A 17,855-nucleotide genomic window follows, 5' to 3' on the forward strand; every position below is an offset into this window, starting at 1 on the left:
AGTGATGATCTCATTTTATTTTTGTCTGGAAAGCTGAATGAAGAGAGATTAAAGGAAATGAGGGATAATAGTCCTTAAAGAGGAAAAAAATGGATGAGGTGCAGAGATGTGTTTCAGTCATTGCTACTCAATCCTCTAAACTAATTCTGCTTCTGAGGGTAAAAGGGAAAGGGAAATCCCTGAAAGGGAAAAGTCTGGATGGACTTACTGCTACATGTGATTTCCTTCTGGCCTAAGTTGACTCAGTAGCAGGAGGAGGTCTCACAGTGGAACAGTTTCCAATGAATGGTTTAAAATCTTGAGGGTTATGAGGGGAAGGGAGAACACTGAAAAACAATAACAAAAACAAGCAAACAAAAAAACCCCAGTGCTTTGGTGATATAAGTAACAGGGAACTCAACAGCTTTGTAGGCCGCTTGCTCTACCTCCAAGAAAATGTTTGCTTAGGCTTTGGCTGCTCAGCACACCTCAGCAGCCCTGCCTCTGGCTGCTTGCTTTTCTGAGAAGCCCTTTGAGAGCAAGCTGTAGGTGTAAAGGCTTTTTTGTCTTTTTTTTTTTTTGGGGGGGGGGGAAGGAGAGCGGGGGAGAAGGTGGTGATGCAGGGGAACAGCGTATTGTTATCCCCTTCTTTTTGTTTTGGAAGAATACTGGTTTGCTTTTGACTGGTTATCTACACTCTGTTCAGGATGTATAGGAAGGGGCTCTTGCTGGTAGAACCAGCCTATGCCAGCTTTCAGATTGGGTTTGAAAAATGCTCATGAGGGCAGAGGAGCCAAAAGCAGCAAGGGTATGTCAAACTGAGTAGTTAAGAGTTAGCGACAGCTGTCTGCTAGAGTCACCTTGTTCTTGCAAATGCTCTTTTTGGATACTGTCTGTAAAGAGAGCGTGAGTGGAAAATGTGGCTTTTTGGTGCATAAATATTTGAGAGTAGTTATTCCAGGAATATTGCATATTACATCTCTTTGAGCCCTATATATGTTATGGATGTGGAGAAGTGCAGTAAATCCCATTCAGGTGATGAGTTGGCCGTATCGTGTGGTCTTTCAGATGATATGTGGAATAGACAGAAGGACTGAGTACAAGGATTCAGTAAAACTCAAATGGAAGATATTTTGAATTCTCCCTGTGTATGATTTTTAAGTTCTTAACCATCTTTGTAGTTAGTTTCTTGTACTATTTGGTATAAATTTGCCTTTCTACAAATGAACTTGATTCCTCCTTCAGTCTGCCTTAGGTGATGCAGCAGATCGTTCACTGTCATTTTGATAATGCCTAATGCCTGTGAAGTGAGGTACGCTCCTGCCTCTTGTCCTACTTTTCTAGTCTCCTTTTGTCAAAAAAAACCTCAATTTTTAAATTTCTCTTGAAAGCTTCTTTTAGTAAGCATTTACTGTTCTTTAAGTAAGCCTTGAAATATTTATCCAACCAGCATCTGAGAATGATTATTGAAAGCAACAACAGAACCTTCAACAATTGCATTAAAGTGAAGAAGGGAGGAAAATATTATTTTGCCCTCTTATTTTGATGGAAAGTGCATGTGCTGTCACCTCCTTCATAGATCATCAAGTACAAGAAGGTTAACAGCAGGCCAGACTTTTAAAATTTGGTCTTTGCAGTATAGAACAAATGAATTATGAAAGCATGTGGTTAGTTAACTAACATTAGGTCTCTACTTGTAGCCTTCTTCCAGAAAGGCCAACCATAAATTTCTCAGAAATAACCTTCACTAAAATACAGGCTTCACTATTGTCTGTGCTTCTGTGAGGCTAGTCCTCGTTAAGTAATCCAGAAGTATTTGTTTGCATTGTAGGAACATCCAGTGATTGCCTGACAGAGTTCATTATGTTTACTATATTACTGATATTATTTGTGGAAAGTTTTATTCTAAAATAAAACTAAATACGGGAATTTGTATTTCATGGTTAAGAAACTTTGGTTACCCCTTGTTTTAACATTTAATACTACAGTAACAAAAAAGGACTTAACTATTTAAACGTATTTATATCTTTATAGTCTACACGTTAGTTTTATGTAGTGTCTTGGAATACCTCTGTCCTGGGGATATAACTAGTGAATATTTGCTGCTTTCTCTGATTTCTGTGATGTAAACATGAGACTTCATCTACCACACACATTTCTAGGAAAAAAAAAAAATACAACTTACAATGTTCAAAGTAAGTAGAAATAAATGAGAAGAGCCTCTTTTGTTATTACTATAATTTATTTATAACAGTGATGAAGACCAGAAAAGACAAGAGTGAAGGCCAGGTTTTCTTTTACTTACTTTGACTCCCAAAGCCCATGAGGTACTGAGATTGGTAGTTTCATACTTGGAAACAATAGCTTGCTTTTCAGGGGGGACAAACGTGATAGCCTGCGCTGCAGGAAGAATAAACAACTATATGAATACAGAGACTAGATAGGAAGTGAGCATCTTTAGTGGTTTTACTTGACCTATTTGGCTTGTGCTCACAGTTTTGCAACAAACCTGGAGGTAAGAGAGAAGACGTGGATGTTAGAGTGAGTTGTGTGGCCTCTAACCCTTTGTACTGCCAAGGGTTGATGACGGTTTACTGAATACAGTGTCTAGTTGGGTATTATGCATCAGGACACGTGATTGAAAACTGTCCAGAGGAATCAAGTGTGAATGATGAGAAATACGTCAAATGTGACCTGGAAAGAAAGGCGGACTCCTCCACTGAATGTTTCTTCCGAGATGGCAGCAAGGGGGCAAGGAGTGTTAAGTGTCTCAAAACATGCACAGGAATGTACTCTGAGGTGGAACAGTTCATCACTTTTCTCCCCTTTACAGGGAATGGGGCAAGAAATAGCAGACTGAAATTGCAGAGAATAAAACTGAGATGAATGTAGAGTTGGTACCATTCCGAACAGTAGAGAGAGCAAAATGCCATAACAAGCTGTCTGAATGGGTTTTGGAGACTTGACCATTGGAGACTGCTAGAAAAATTCCTGTTGGGAATAGAACAGGTGTCTGTGATGCTTTTTTGGATACTTGAGAGTTGGAGCATTCCTGGGAGCTGGTTCAGTTGCTGGCCTTTCTGGAATGGACAGTCTGAGACTACACCAAATTAGAGGCAAGTAGATGCAAAGCTAGAAAATTATAGAAAGAACCAGGTACAGCTTTTGGTGTCTGACTAGTCATTTCTTTCTATAGCACTGTGAGGCAATCTAGCATTGCCAGTAGATGAACTTTTATCAACAAAATAGCTGTTTGTGTTTGATGCTGATAAGCTAAAATGGAATATTTGTTTAGAAAGAAAAAACTTGACTCACTGTCTGTCCCCCTGCTCCTTTCTAATATTGCAAAATGATTGAATGTGGTCTCAAAGTGAAGAAGGGTACTGATGACCACGAATCATCTGAGGTGAATAATGCAGTTTACTGTTTCATTTGCCACAGTAAAATGAAAAGATGTTTTTTTTTCCTGTCTTCTGTAGGAAATTAGATGACATCCCCATATACACAGTATATTGTAGGGAGATTCCTAATTTACTGCAGCAATTGTAGAAAGGAAAACAACAAAATTCTGCTGGAAAGGCTGAAACTGACTGTAAAGGTCCCTCAGAAGGCTTACTGCCCCTTGCCACTGGTCTTAAGTGAATAAGCCTCTAAGGTAAAACCAAGATGGAACTCATGCTGACACAGGTGTCACTTCAGTATTTCACACTCTGAATCCAACTGAGTGACCCCAAATAAATGTTTGAATGTATTTGTTCCTCACGTTGTTAAAAGACGGCTGTGGCCAAAGAGGTTAGATTTATCATTGTGATGATGAGGTAATAATAAATGCTTTTGTGTTCAGGATGGATCCAAGCTGTGTGACCAAAATACATAGCATTAGCTTCCCCTCCTGGCCAAAAGAAGGAAATGATCTTGGAGGCAAGATACACATGAAATTTTTATCATTTTTATTTCCATATGTTAAAGATATAAACACTACTTTTTATACAACAGAAATAGTGCTTAACTGTCACTGAGGGGGGAAAGACAGTGCTGGTGAGACATTGTTTATTGGAACCATAATAAAGGAATGAGATGGGGTGAGTGTTGGAAAAGAGAGTTCTTTTCTAAATGTGGACCTAATATGGAAACTATATCTTAAAAAAAAAAAAAAGCAACGGATTTTGAACAGAAATGTTCCCAGTGTCCATGTTGGATTCCTATCAGCTGGTGCTAGAAACAAATATTTCCCTGCATTTTGTATTCTGTATGTTGATGTTTCCAATGCAGCTGAATCTGTTACAGATGTTACTTTTATTTTGGACTTTACCTTTTTTTTTTTGCTTGCTTCTGGCTTAAAATTTTAAACATTTTTCCTCTATTTTCATTCTATGGCACAATATGTTTTAGCATTAGCGTAGGTTCTGTAAATGCAGATATACTGTCATAAAAGTGTTTATTTGATGGCATAGAGGAACAAGACACAATACAAGTTGGTGTGATTCTTTTTAAAAGCCATTTTTAAGTAAGATTCCCAGCCTCTTGCAATGTTGCATTACTATTTTGGATGGGTTGATCATATAATACTGAATTTTAGACAAAGAAGAAAGATTCTTCTTTATTTGCTATGGATGCCTGGAAAAGAGACGTTTGCAATGCAAAATTTAGTGATTTTAAGAAGACCAAAGCTTTGTTTTTGTGGGCATATTGGAGAGTAAGCATACAAGCACAACATGTATGCACTTACATACGAGGAACCAAAACTATTTGCAAGATAAATGAGGGCCTCATGTTTAAGATGTCTACATGGACTGCAGAAAACAGGCTTCCCTGTTTGTACTGAGGGTTTCCCTGAACTGCAGATATTTAAATTTTCGTATACTTCAGTCTTGAATACCAATTATGAGATTTATCATGGGTCTGGTCGTCTTCATGTTGACTGTTTTCATCCTGGAACTGAAAATGTGTGTCTTGATGTGTTTTGCTGCAATTGTTGTGTTCCTATGGCCGCTTCTACCTACTATCTCACTTCCACCAATTGTCCTTTTCACCTACTTGTGAACCATTCAGCGTAGGAATGTTGAGACAGACTTCTGAGCACTGATGGTGTTGGAGATGCAGGGAAAAACATTCGAATGCGTGAAAGTCTATCTCTTCAATCTTAAAGTTGTTTACAATGACAAACTGGGTTATGCATTCATCATTGATTTTCTTTGCCATAACATATGCTTCACTTTGTGAAGTAAGATTTCAACATTTCTCTGTAAAAGATTGTGCTGATTTCATACCAGTCTAATAACTTCTTTGTGTACTGGGGTGGGGGGAGAAGGCAGATAGTATTTAGTTGCTTGAAAGCATCAGCCTTTTGTTCCCATCTTTGTCAAATCTGAAAACAACTTAAAAATTGCTGCTGATTAATGATTTCCGTAGGCACAAAGTAGCTGGGAATGAGGATGCTTTGTAAAAGTCAAGCATCAGATAGTGCTATACTTACTGTATTTCAAAAAATGCTTGCTATGATTTCGTTGCTGTGCTGAAAATAATCAGGAGGCAATTAATGGTTTCCTTTTCAGCTGTGCATTGATGCCCTGCGAGAGAAATATTTTGATATCGTGAGTCACTGGAGGCTATGGAGAAAAACATACTCCTTACGCCACATGTTTTTTATTAAGAGAAAGAAAAAAATTAGTATTTTATGGGCAATATTTTACTGGCAAGTGACTTAGCTTTCTAGGCATGTAATATTTGAGAATGAATCAGTCTTGGACAACATTAATTTAGTTAGCTTTTACAGCCATTAGTCTATATGAATGTGTGTAATTTTTTTGCCCATATAGTTATTTAGAAAACATAATTGCTTCTGGAAGATAAACTTCTTTTAATCTTCTACATTTCATTTCATGTCAGACAATCCATTGTGAACAGTTGAAAAACTTCTGTATGATCAGTAGGGAACTTTCCAGTAGTGGGTGATGTCATTTCTCTCTAATGTGTAGTCATAGCTCCGTTAGTACCAAAAAGAAAATGTTGAAGTCACTGCCATAAAATTCTGTGAAGATATTTCAGCTCCCTTGCTTATAAAAATGCTTTACGAATATAAACCATATTGAGATAAGATGGAGTTTGCCTCCTTTTTCTTTGCCTTAAACCTACAAGAGAGTACCCAAAGTTCAGAGCAGGTTTTTTTCCCACACTGACCAGACAGCTTTAGCAGCTCTTACAACCTTACAGCTCCTCTCCAGCACAGGTACGGTGAATCTGCTCAGCTGCTGGAGTCATTCCCTGTTTGTAGGTTGCTAACTGGGAAAGCTGGTGGTAAGGCTTTTATCCCCAGACCTAGCCAGAGAGCTGACTTGCTTTTCTGTTTTGAAGCCTCTATGCAGCAAACATCTGCTTGTATAACTGTTAGTGACCTTTGGGGAGATTGTTTCTTTTAGGCTCTTTCCTTTCGTAAGTCATGAATGCATCATGAGCTGGGGCTTTGGGTTTTGCATTTAAGTGGGTGAACTTTCTGATGTGAAAATGCTTCCCACTGTATTTTTTCAGTGTCCAGTTTTCCTTAAAAAAAGGATTTTTTTTTAAGTTCTGAGACTGTTCTTATTTAAAGGCTACTGCTCTGCACTGAAAACAAGGTCGTTAATCAGCAGGTGCCTTGCTTAGTGTTGCACTGTGACACTCAGATTGGTTCAGTCTTCTCTGTGTGAGAACTGAAATGAGTTGAGGAGTGTCCTCTGAAATAAAGGACAAGCAGTCATTCAGTCACCACTGCAGTTTGCTTGTACTGTAGTAAGGGCTATAGTTATTCTGTAATTTGCCTACACCTGACACCTTGGCAAGATTTAACTTGCACCAAAAATTACTGCTTGCTTGTTGCTCTGATAAGCAATGGTAGGTTGCAGTGGTGACCCCTCACTTCTCATATGCGCTGGGATGCAATGTGTTTGGCTCACAGATGTGAAAGGGGAAGAAGCACTGTGTTGCTGTCTCCTGGGAGCTGGGAGACAGGTGTATAGTGTTTGCAAAAGGGAGCTTGATAGTTTGGATACTTAGTATGAATCTATGTTATGTCAGCAAAAATGTTTAATGTGGTCTAAGTAGTATGATTTTATTTTTCTAGAACTGCCTATAATAGCAATAAAACCACTAGTCTGGTTGTAACCATAATATCCAAAAGCATGCATTTGTAAGTAAGGAGGGTGAACTATGAGAGGCAGACTGAGGAAATGTTGGAGCAAATGAGCAAGAGAGAAAAAAAGAGACTTGTAGCACAGTACTATGCTACAAGTGCAGTATGAGTAGGCAGCGTAGGGGTTGTCGCTGAATTTTTCATAATGAGAAGATCATTTAGCAAGAAGGCATAGCAGAGAAAGGGCATGGCTGAGCCTTCTTAAATATCCCTCCCATCCTTGCAAGGGGAGAATGAAGTGATGAAATAAAGCCTCATCTCTGAATAAACATCATTTCTTCTTGTAAGTAACATGAATGTAACTATTTTATAACCACTATCAGTAGCAAGTATAGCCATGCCGAGCCACTTAAACGTCCAGAGAGAGGGACCAATACAGGTAGTTCCTAGGTACAGAAAAAGTACATCTTCATATGTTCAGGAAAAAGCTAGTGGGTTTAAAGCTGATGCTGTTCATTTAATTTCATTATTTATCTTTATGTAATTTCTTCTCAGCATTTTTCATTTAGATCATTGAGGATTTCACTTTTGTACTTGCCTTTGCAGCACATTGCTTATAGCTGTTTCCATGAATATTTTAAATCCTGTAGTGACAATAATGTGCACAAAAATTGCTTCCGGACTTCTTAAGGAGGAGATGAGCAGAGCTGTGGAAATTGGAGTTCTGCCAGAGAAGGGAAGAATGAATGGATCCAACTAAAACTGCAAGGGGAAGCCGGATAAATGGAATGTAAATTTGCATGGTAGAATTAGGCAAAGAGCTAAAGTAATACTGCTTGTGTTGCAACAAGTTATGGAAGACTCCTTTTTTTTTTTTGTTATTTTGGGATCCAGTTGCATATTTTGTCCAAAGATATGTGCATCCCACACACTTCTACCCTGTGGTACAATGCTTTTTAATACCTTACAGCGTGGCTGTTATAGTACTGGCTCAGAACTATGACTGCAGTTTTCTTAGTAAGCAGCAGTACATGTGGGCCAAGAGAGCACAAAACAGTGAGACTAACCAAAATGTGTTGGACTGGGTGTAATAAAAACTAAAAAGATGTATGCCTGGTCATATACATTAAAAGACCATAAGGGAAACATGAGAACACTATAATGGGACAGTGTGTAGATCAAGTGGACTTGAGATATAGTCCAGCATCTAAGAAAGTACTTTTGTCTATTTTATATGAAGTCAGAGTAGGATAAGACCAGAGATGCCAGAAGTGCACAGTTGTAGGAGGCTTGTGCAATCTCTGTTCCAGTGTACTGAGAGAACAGGTCTATATAAATTGCAGTGCAGTACAGTCTTCCTGTGAAGTCTGACATGTGGGGACTGTTTAAAATTGGAGTTGAGGAGAGGGGGAGGAAAAAGAGTAGACTTGAACACTGGTGAAGCTCAACTAGGAAATCCCAGTTGTTCAAATGTCTTGAAACGGTTCTTCCAGGAAAAGTACTCCAGAATACGTGCATAGTTTTTCATGTTCATACCAGACTGGCAATGCAGCTGATGGACTGCATAGAGCACTACATGTTCTGAACTGCTGAGTGCACTGTTTAATATCACTCCACTGACTCTGGTCCACAAGATGATTGTACACCAAGAACTGAACATTCTCCCCTTCAGAGCCGCCAGAACGTGCAGTTTCTTGACTCTATTCATTTAATCCTTGCAACAAGGTCAATGACAAAAGAATCCCAGATGGAAGAACACGAAGTTGAGCAAAATGCAGGATCAGTGATCTGTGTTGGAACTAGAGCAGAAGGGCTTTAGTGCTGTTACTAATGCTGGAGACGTACTACCTCCATTTAAGCACGACACTTGAAATGGCCTTTAAAAACTTGTTTAAAGAAGGAATGCTAACAGTTCATCTTCGATAAATAAAGACCTGGCTAAAAAGTGGCAGCAGGCTCTTCTGAAAGTGGGATTCTGGTCTGTGTGCTTCATCATGATGATGGGGACACCAACTTGCATTCTTTGTTAGCTCTGACAAGGAGACTGAGTTGTGTGCATCTCTGCTTATGGACATCATGTTGGCTGACATAGCGAAAATGTTTAACTATGCATTCTCCAGTTAAGATCAGAATGTTTGCTGTCTCATACAACCTCAGTGGTACTGCCAGTTGCATAGGAACGTTAACAACTAATACAATTCTGGAAGGCACGAGCAGCAGTACCTGTAGCTGGCTGTGTGTTTAAAAGTAAACACGTCTGGTTTAACAGAACAGCTGCCAAATGGGGCTCGTAAGATGACTGTATTCTTGAAATAAACATTTAAAATGTGGTGGTTTAGCTTGATGAATACAGGGAAGAAGTATAAATTAATAAACAGTGGGGGGCTTAAGCCTTTCTTCTCAGAGACTACTCAGTGGTCCTGCACAAATTCAAATTTGCCGTTTTAAAGGTGTCAGGAGTTGAATGCGGTTTTACAGCCCACTCCTGCTACTGCCGGGAGCAAACCGCCACCGCCAGGAGGTGAGGGGCTCTGACTGCCCCCGCGCGCCGTTCTAGCGCAGCTGTGTGCCATTAACGTCTAACGCGCCCTCACCCTAACGCTCGTAACGGCTGTGGCTGAGCGCGAGGACGAGCGGGCGCGTCCGCGCCGCGCCCCCTCCGAGCAGCCGCCACCCCTTAAAGCAGCCGTGACCGTGCCCCGCTACGTTTCCCGGCCCTGGGGCGGGCCCTGCCCGGGAGTTCCGGCTCGGCATGAGGGCGTCACTTCCCCGGGGAGGGGCGGGTGCTGGGGACGGCGGGGAGCGGCGCGCCCCCGAGAGGCTGGCGCGCGGCTGTGGTCCTTCATCAACCGTCCGTCCCGGAGGCGGGAACGGAGTGGAGAGGTGCGGAGCGGCGCGAGTGGGCGCTGTCTTGACCCACGGGAGCGTCGCCGTGAGGCAAGAGGGTCGTGGGTGCTGGCTGGGGCTCGGGCCGGTACTGACTGAGCCTGGTAGGAGCAGGCCCGGAGCGTGCAAGTGTTGGAGGCTGTCGTATTTTAAAGTGCTTTTTAATTATCTGATTACTCACAGAAATAATACCTTCATTTTGTTTTGTTCAATTATAAAGGGATGTGATGCTTGATGATTCTGTAACGTCATTTTATTCTTTTTTTTTTCAATGGGAAGAGAGAACCATCTTTTTCATCCCAGTCTACCTTTTGGTAGGTTGGGATGAAATAGCTGATGAGTGCCTGTGCACATGTTTCATCTGAATCCTCACAAACCACTTTGAGTTCTTGGAAGTAAAAATGTTTTCCTCTCTCCTTAGGGTTTCTAAAACAGAAGTGAACTGATACGTTTCTGGTATTCTAAACAAAATGAAGATCCCTTCTGTATTGCTGAGATTCCCTCGTCATTATTTCTTTAAAAGAACTTACTTCAAGAACTTGACTTTCATTTCCAGATCAAATTTCCTGTGCATTGAGTCTCTTACACCAGCGCACCTACATTGTTCAAAATGGATGTGTTCGGCCAAGTGTTTGAGCAGAGAGCTGTGTCACCAAACTGCCCCTGAGCAGGAAGCAGAGGGGCTTTCCGACAGAGAAAAAGGACTTATAGACAGACTTTACAATGGGCTTGTCCAGGGTCACAGAGCCTGTTTAGCTGAAGCTATTACACTTATAGAATCAACTCAGACTAGGAAAAAGAAAGTAGCCCAAGTGCTCCTTCAGAAGGTATTATCCTACCACAGGGAACAAGAGAAGTTAAATCAAGGAAAGCCGCTTGCCTTTAGAGTGGGTTAGTCCTTTTATGCCTGTTCAGTAGTTGCTTTGTCAGAGTGACAGTGTTCACCTTTCATTATCGATCCTGTAATTTAAACGTTGTACTTTGTAATCTTGCGTTGGTTTTTTGTACGATTTGTAATAATTCTAGATCACTTTTGCTGTCAGTGAAGTTATGGTTTGGGCTGGAAGAGGTTCTTGAAAAAACTGTGGAAGTAATTTATGCTTTAGTCATTGTGGGATGGTTATTGTTGCGGTTGGTGTTTTCTTTTTTTGATAGTGTTTGCTTTAATATGTATTATGAACTGAAATGTCAGATGGTTAGCAGATTGATATAGCTGTTGTCTACACTTAGAAAGGGAAGGATGTAGTTAAACAGATCTGTTCTTATCCCAAAGTGGGTGTTTTCCTTGAGTACATCCTTTCACCAGTTCATAAAGGAAAAAAAATATGTGTCTTTCTATTTTAATGCTTTTCTTACAAGCAGCAACTTTTCATCTGAGGAGAGTTGAACCTAGTTCTCTTTAAAAACTCTAAAATATTGTTCCCTTGCGAAAGGGAAGAACTTGTCATGCCAAGTTGCCCTCTTTCCTGTGTACAAAAGTAGTAAAAATGAGAACTTGAGCGTGGGAGGCACGAGAAATGTTTAGTGCAAATTACCGAGCTAATCTTATGTGCTTTGAAATGCTGGCAAATTGCCCAACAGCCCTTCAATGTAAATCTGAAAAACAGTTTTAGGTTATTACGTTTTTAAAGTTTTGAGCTACAAGCTATTGTCGATACATTTCTTGGAGGGGAGGAAGTGAGGCTGGCTATGTACCAAATGGTGTGGATAGGATGAGGGCTGCTGAAGTGAGCACTGCTGTCTTGGATGAACCAAGGTGTATTTCAAGCTAATTATAACGACTTAGTTGGGTATATCACTTGTGGCACATCCTTTTATTTACTTTTATTGTGATATTGTGGTAAAACATGAATTGTTTTCAAATTAGTATTGACAGTGCTTATGTAGTGTGTTATTTATTTCATCAAAAAGGTGTGGGATTTTTTATTTCCTGTTTTCCTAATGTGCTTATTTAGGGTTATCTGGTCCTCCTGGTGCTGGGAAATCAACTTTCATTGAATGCTTTGGGAAAATGCTTACAGAAAGAGGACACAAAGTGTCAGTTTTGGCTGTAGACCCTTCCTCCAGTACAAGTGGTGGTAAGTAGGACTTAATATTTCAGTCAGGTTTCTAATATGTTTTGAAATGTAAAAGTATCTCTTTTGGGGCAAATGCAGGATAAGTTAGGGGGCCTATAAGGTATTAAAAACTAATATTATGTCGGTTTTTTCATTTTACCCCGTACAATATGAAGTTGAGAATTATGCATTGGTGTCCTGATTTTGTCAGGTTTACTTTTTTCCAGTGTTGGAACACTCTTTGACATTTTTTTTAATCTGAAACTATAGTTAGCTGCTATTTTTTCTCTCTCAGGTTTTATTTGTCTGTTTATTGCTGTGTATATTAAAGAGTAGAATGACATTAATTTCTATTTCAAAAGCGATAGTGGCAATCACTAGGCAGGAGGTACATGCCACTTTTTAACTTTTTAGAGTGTACTGCGATCCAGATGTGCATATCAGGCTAGCATAATTCTCAATTCATTAGTTCTCAATAAGAATTTCTAGATTTGTGATGACTATCTCAGTGTCATGGTCTCCTGCTGCAGTGTCGTTGTCGAACTTGTAGCATGGATTGGTGGTTTTTTTAAATTTGAGATTCTTCAGGGTTGTGTGACTGTAATCTGTGACTGTCGAAACAAAACTTCTGGGGGAAATTCTAGTCTGAGCAAGCTTGATTAATGATATCTCTCACATAAATAATGGAATCTTGATTTTATTCCCTTTCTAATGGGCAGCCGCCAGGAAGCATCGTTCCTTTTTCCTGCACTTACATTGTTAGAAGATGCTGCATTGGAACTATTTAAAAAGAAACAAATTTGAGTCTACCATGACTTAGAGCTAGGAAAGAGTATGTTCTTGTATGCGTACATTCAAGACGCATCCGTAGAATAGCAATATGCCAAGATTGCACCACTTAAATGAATTGAGCATCTCTCATCTTTTGGAATGTGCATTAAACAAATAAAACCCCAGACCAACAACAAATACCAGGATCGTAATGTGGAAATTTGTCTTTTTGGAAAGAAACAGCAAAGGTGAAATTTTGAAGCCTGCTATGTATAGGCCACAAAAAAAAAGCTGTTTAGAAATTGTAGAATGCACTCCGACCTAGAACAAATTCTTCATATTTGTAGGAGTAAGGTCTTCTTGTCAGGCCTTTTCAGCTTCTGGAAAGCAGAAGAGCCAAACAGTAACTTACACATTTCAGGGGCGGCAGGGATTGGGAAGGGAGATCTGACTGTTTTGCACATTTGAAATAATTTAATAGTAAATTTTTAAGGTTCTTTGTTGGGTGATAAAACACGGATGACTGAGTTGTCAAGAGACATGAATGCATACATCAGACCATCTCCAACCAGAGGAACATTAGGAGGTGTAACAAGGACTACAAATGAAGCCATTCTGCTGTGTGAAGGAGGAGGCTATAATGTTGTTCTTGTGGAAACAGTAGGTAGGTGCTTAGGGTTTTCTTCCAGATATTCTGCTGTGATATCTAATATCAGATGTGTCATTAACTACAAACTTTTGTCTTCTTTCGTCTTGAATTCTGCTCATGATTTTATACAGTGTCACTAGGTGAAAATGCATACCCTCTGTCGATTTTCTAGCCCTGTGCATTTTTACATCCTGTAAAAACACCAGAATGATATGTTCCATGTTGTCTGTGCTTATTGGTATTGAGGAACAGGCTGCCCAGAGAAGCTAGGGGTGCCCCATCCCTGGAGGCTCTCAGGGCCATTTTGGCTGGGGCCCTGGGCAGCCTGAGCTGGTGGGTGGCAGCCCTGCCCACAGCAGAGAAGGGTTGGAACTGAATGGGCTACAAGGACCCTTCCAGACCAAGCCATTCTATGATTCTGTGGTTAGTCCAAATCAGAAAGGTGGTGCAAAACTGCCATTTGTTATAAGTGCTGGCGTTAATGCGACCGTGAAAGCTTGTCATAAGTGGTAAACTCTGAATTTAATTTTTCAGGTGTGGGACAGTCAGAATTTGCTGTGGCTGATATGGTTGATATGTTTATATTAGTGCTGCCACCCGCGGGTGGTGATGAATTACAGGTATTTTTCACATTCTCTTTTTAAGTACTGCCTAAGATTAGAAAGAGAAATTTAAGTGTAGGAATGTAATCTGTGCAGGAAGTTAATTTCAGTAGTGTTTTTTCAACTATACTGCTGTTATTGGAGTCTTTTCAGTGTCTTAAGTAATTTGTCACACAATTGGGATCTAATTTTTTTCCATATGTAGGAAATACTAGGTTGTAAGATTTTGATAGTCTGTGACTTACTGTGACCTATTTACTGGTTATATATGATTTATTGGGAGTGGTTTTTTATTACAGGAAAACAATATCAAGTTTTGCAAACCTGGTCATGTTTTGGTTAAACTTAAGTATCTGTGCATAAAATAGTCTCTCATGTTAACTCGGATATCCATATGTAGCATCCCAGTGTCAGAATAACACCTAGTGATGATAGAGGCCTTTGGTTCAGCTGTTGCACGACTAGCATATATAGCCACCCACCAGCAGGAGCCACCAGAAACCAAGCTTTTCTGATCCGCTTTCTATGATGAACTCGGTGTGTCACAGCTATTCTGGGTATTTATGATCTCTCTCTCTATTCCGTTCAGGGTATCAAACGGGGTATAATTGAGATGGCAGATCTAGTTGCTATAAATAAAGCTGATGGTGATTTAATTGTGCCTGCACGGAGAATACAAGCTGAATATGTTAGTGCTCTGAAGCTGCTTCGCAAGCGTTCGAAGGTTTGGAGACCAAAGGTGTGTGTACTTTGCTCTAGCATTTTTGTTGAGGTGTTCAGTTTGTTTGTTTTTGTTCTCCCAAAAAAGTGCTGCATGATTTACAGCTGTTATTGTCTCACCTAGCTGTATAAGTCTCTCTGAGCTCTTTTATAAAAATTTTAGTACGATTGCTTAGGTTTTTTATACTGTTAGAGTCTTGCTTGCTGCTGTTTCTATTTCACCTCTGATCTCAAGGTGTGCCGCATGAAATACTGCAAAGCCACAGTCCTGCCCGCTGCGATTTCTGTCGTGAGCTACAATCTCAGCGCTAGCAGTCTGATTTCTAACATGGGTTGTGGTTATACTACGTTCTCTTGCTTGTGGTAAATTATGCTTATCTTAAAATGTCCTGCGAGCTTTTTTTTCCCTATTTATAACTCTCAAACCTATGATTATCTTTGTTCTTTCACTTGTTCATGTGTTTCCTTTAATTTTTTGCTTTAAGAAAAAAAACCAAAAACAAACACGTAATAGGAGTTCTTATGAGCAGGTACCTCATCTAACGGTGTATACAACGTCTAGATTATTGGGGTTGTCATCCTGAGTGCTTTTAGTATTAATGCATTATCCTATATATTAAAAAATAACGGTAAATTATTAAGAAAAAGATTCAGTCCTAACGTAAGTACATGTGCGCACACTCTCACTCTGTACGTGTGTATACAAAGGAGATTTGCTCTATACTGCCTACAATTGATCCCCTTGAATTAACGTTACATCAGCTGAGCTCCCTGAGGCTTAACCATTGTTTTGTCCTGTTGGTTTCTAGATCTGATCAGAGTTGCTAGTCATTGTAATGAGAAATGCAGTGACTGAAGTTAGTGCAGAAGAGTACCGAAAATGCTGTTTTTTGACTTTATTGAATCCTCTTGTTGCTGCCGCATATTGTTTTGACATAATCATACATGCGGTACACGATTCTTTGCTTTTCATCACTCTGTGTGTTTAGTTCATAGCTATCTAATAAGCAACTGATACATCTGCATTGGTACCTGTTTGTTCAGCCTTATAAATGTGACCCAGAACACCTGTTTGAGACCAATGAATTAAACAGGTTATCAGAAATCTGTCTCTGTTTCAGTGATGGCACTGTCTGACTACTGGAAAAAAAAAAAAAGAGAATATTGATGTGTAGGGACTTTTGCCATCAGATTGGAGAGAGATTTTTTTCTTAAGAAAGTAAAAACGGTGGTAACATTTAAAAGGTTCTGTTGGATGCCTAAAATACTTTGGCAGAATGAATTCCTAGTCTGGGAAGCGTATGTAAAAAGAAGTATAATGTCTCATTTCCAGAACTTTTTATGTGCAGAAGGGTAGCTATCAGAGTCTGTCTACCAGAATACTTAATCAAGTTTACATTTAAGTAAAATAGCAACACTGTACATTTTTAGTTAAAGATCGTATTTAGAATGATTCTCACTTGTTATACAAGCAGTTTGTCCAACATGTTATGGATCTTGAGATCTACTTACAGTTGGTACAATCCCAACTTTGAGTTTTTTTTTATTTTTTATTCTTCATGGAGAAAAGAGTGAGCAGCACAAAACTGTTTTGAGCAGCATTGGGTACGTGTATTGAAGCAGGCTTGCCTTCCACGTTACCTGACTGTTGTAGTCTACCTGATGCAGTAATTGAACCCTTAAGCCCAGTAATTACTCAGCTTTAAAAATTCTTCTGAATCCAACAGGTAATGCGTATCTCTGCCAAAACTGGAGAAGGTATCTCAGATATGTGGGATAAAATGACAGAATTTCGTGACCTCATGCTTACAAGTGGTGAGCTGATTGCTAAACGACGGAAACAGCAGAAAGTGTGGATGTGGAATCTAATCCAAGAAAATATGTTGGAACATTTCCGGAGTCACTTGGCAGTCAAGGATAAGATTCCACTTCTAGAAGAAAAAGTTCTTAGTGGTGTCTTGTCTCCTGGGCTGGCAGCCGACCTGCTGCTGAAAGCATTCAAGGATGGTCTCTAATCACTACATTCTACTGTGTTCTTGCTAATTTCTTCATGTAAACGTAATATTAAATGTAGTTTTTCTGTGCGTGAATTCAAGTGTTTCACTACAACAGACACTAATGGAATACATATTTATTAGTATGTACTCTCCCAAGAAAATACTGGGCAAAAAATACTGTAGGATTCTGTATATGCAGAGTTCAATGGAAACACACACTCTGAGGCTACTACACATGGTATTTGGACAACAGTACTTTTCTGAGTCTGTACACATCATGGATTTGTTGGTTAAAAATGTGAGCCTGTGTCAAAATGTGGCTGGTTTTGAAAGGGTGGGAGAGAAAAGTCTGGTGCCACAGTTTCATTGTGGGACTGTCTTAGAGGTGGTAAACACTTCTACTTTCTATTCTGATTTACTATCAGTTGTTGCTCACATGAATTACTTTTTCATTCCTCTTGAGTCTCTGCAAGAACATTGGACCCCCTGGTAGCTTCTGACTGCAATCTTAAATGCATTTTATGCACATGAAAAGTTGTTCGATCACTGTTTGGAAGCTATAGCTATTTGCTGTATGCTAGGAGAAGAGAATTTTAACTATCATAGATTCTAACTAGTTGTTTTAGTACAAAAGCAGAGTCTAATTAGACTTCTTAAAATACAGACTTGTGGAACCAGTGTCATCCACAAAGTTTTTAATTGCAACTCTTTTTATACTGGGATAATTGATCTCTGGTAAATTGTAATGGTTTGAGGTTCTTATTTGACTGAAGTAAGCTTTTCATATTCAAACAAAAGGTCTACTTTTCTCCTCTCTTATGGATTACATGACTATTTAGGACTTAAAAGTACTCAAGGTTTTTTTTTTTTTTTTTTTAAGATTTCTCTTGAGAATGCAGGTGAAGGTGGCATTTTCCTAATTCATGAACTAGGAAGCAGAGTTTCCTACTAAATATGAAGAGTAAAATAGGAAAATGCTGATCTCTGGAGGGCTGACAGAAAAACATTAAATTATCAGGAGTTTTAATGTGTCTACTGTCACTTATATGAATTAATATAAAAGGCATTAGAAGTGGTGCTTTTTAT

At 39.4% G+C, this 17,855-nt stretch overlaps 1 protein-coding gene across 5 annotated transcripts; it reads left to right on the plus strand.

Annotated features, from left to right (window-relative positions):
* MMAA (methylmalonic aciduria (cobalamin deficiency) cblA type) lies at nt 637-16,862 on the plus strand. 5 transcript variants are annotated; one of them, XM_021395455.1, is made up of 7 exons: nt 637-9,970; nt 10,530-10,864; nt 11,929-12,051; nt 13,295-13,465; nt 13,985-14,070; nt 14,642-14,791; nt 16,500-16,862. In XM_021395455.1, the coding sequence occupies exons 1-7, from the start codon at nt 9,840-9,842 to the stop codon at nt 16,785-16,787; spliced, it is 1,284 nt and encodes a 427-aa protein (XP_021251130.1). In that variant the 5' UTR covers nt 637-9,839; the 3' UTR covers nt 16,788-16,862. The 5 variants fall into 5 exon arrangements, with proteins under 5 accessions (XP_021251130.1, XP_021251134.1, XP_021251131.1 ...); XM_021395456.1 differs by having other exon boundaries at nt 9,837-9,970; nt 10,395-10,864; XM_021395457.1 differs by having other exon boundaries at nt 9,891-10,024; nt 10,395-10,864.

The sequence above is a fragment of the Numida meleagris genome, chromosome 4 (assembly GCF_002078875.1).
Source record: "Numida meleagris isolate 19003 breed g44 Domestic line chromosome 4, NumMel1.0, whole genome shotgun sequence".
Lineage (NCBI taxonomy): Eukaryota > Metazoa > Chordata > Aves > Galliformes > Numididae > Numida > Numida meleagris.

What these genes read in the sequence shown, in the direction of transcription:
- MMAA (XM_021395455.1), top strand. Translation starts at nt 9,840, where the DNA reads ATGAGGGCGTCACTTCCCCGGGGAGGGGCGGGTGCTGGGGACGGCGGG. An exon ending in GCCGCTTGCCTTTAGAGTGG is followed by an intron (nt 10,865 to 11,928) that starts GTTAGTCCTTTT and finishes GTGCTTATTTAG; the next exon opens with GGTTATCTGGTCCTCCTGGT. An exon ending in TGTTCTTGTGGAAACAGTAG is followed by an intron (nt 13,466 to 13,984) that starts GTAGGTGCTTAG and finishes TTAATTTTTCAG; the next exon opens with GTGTGGGACAGTCAGAATTT.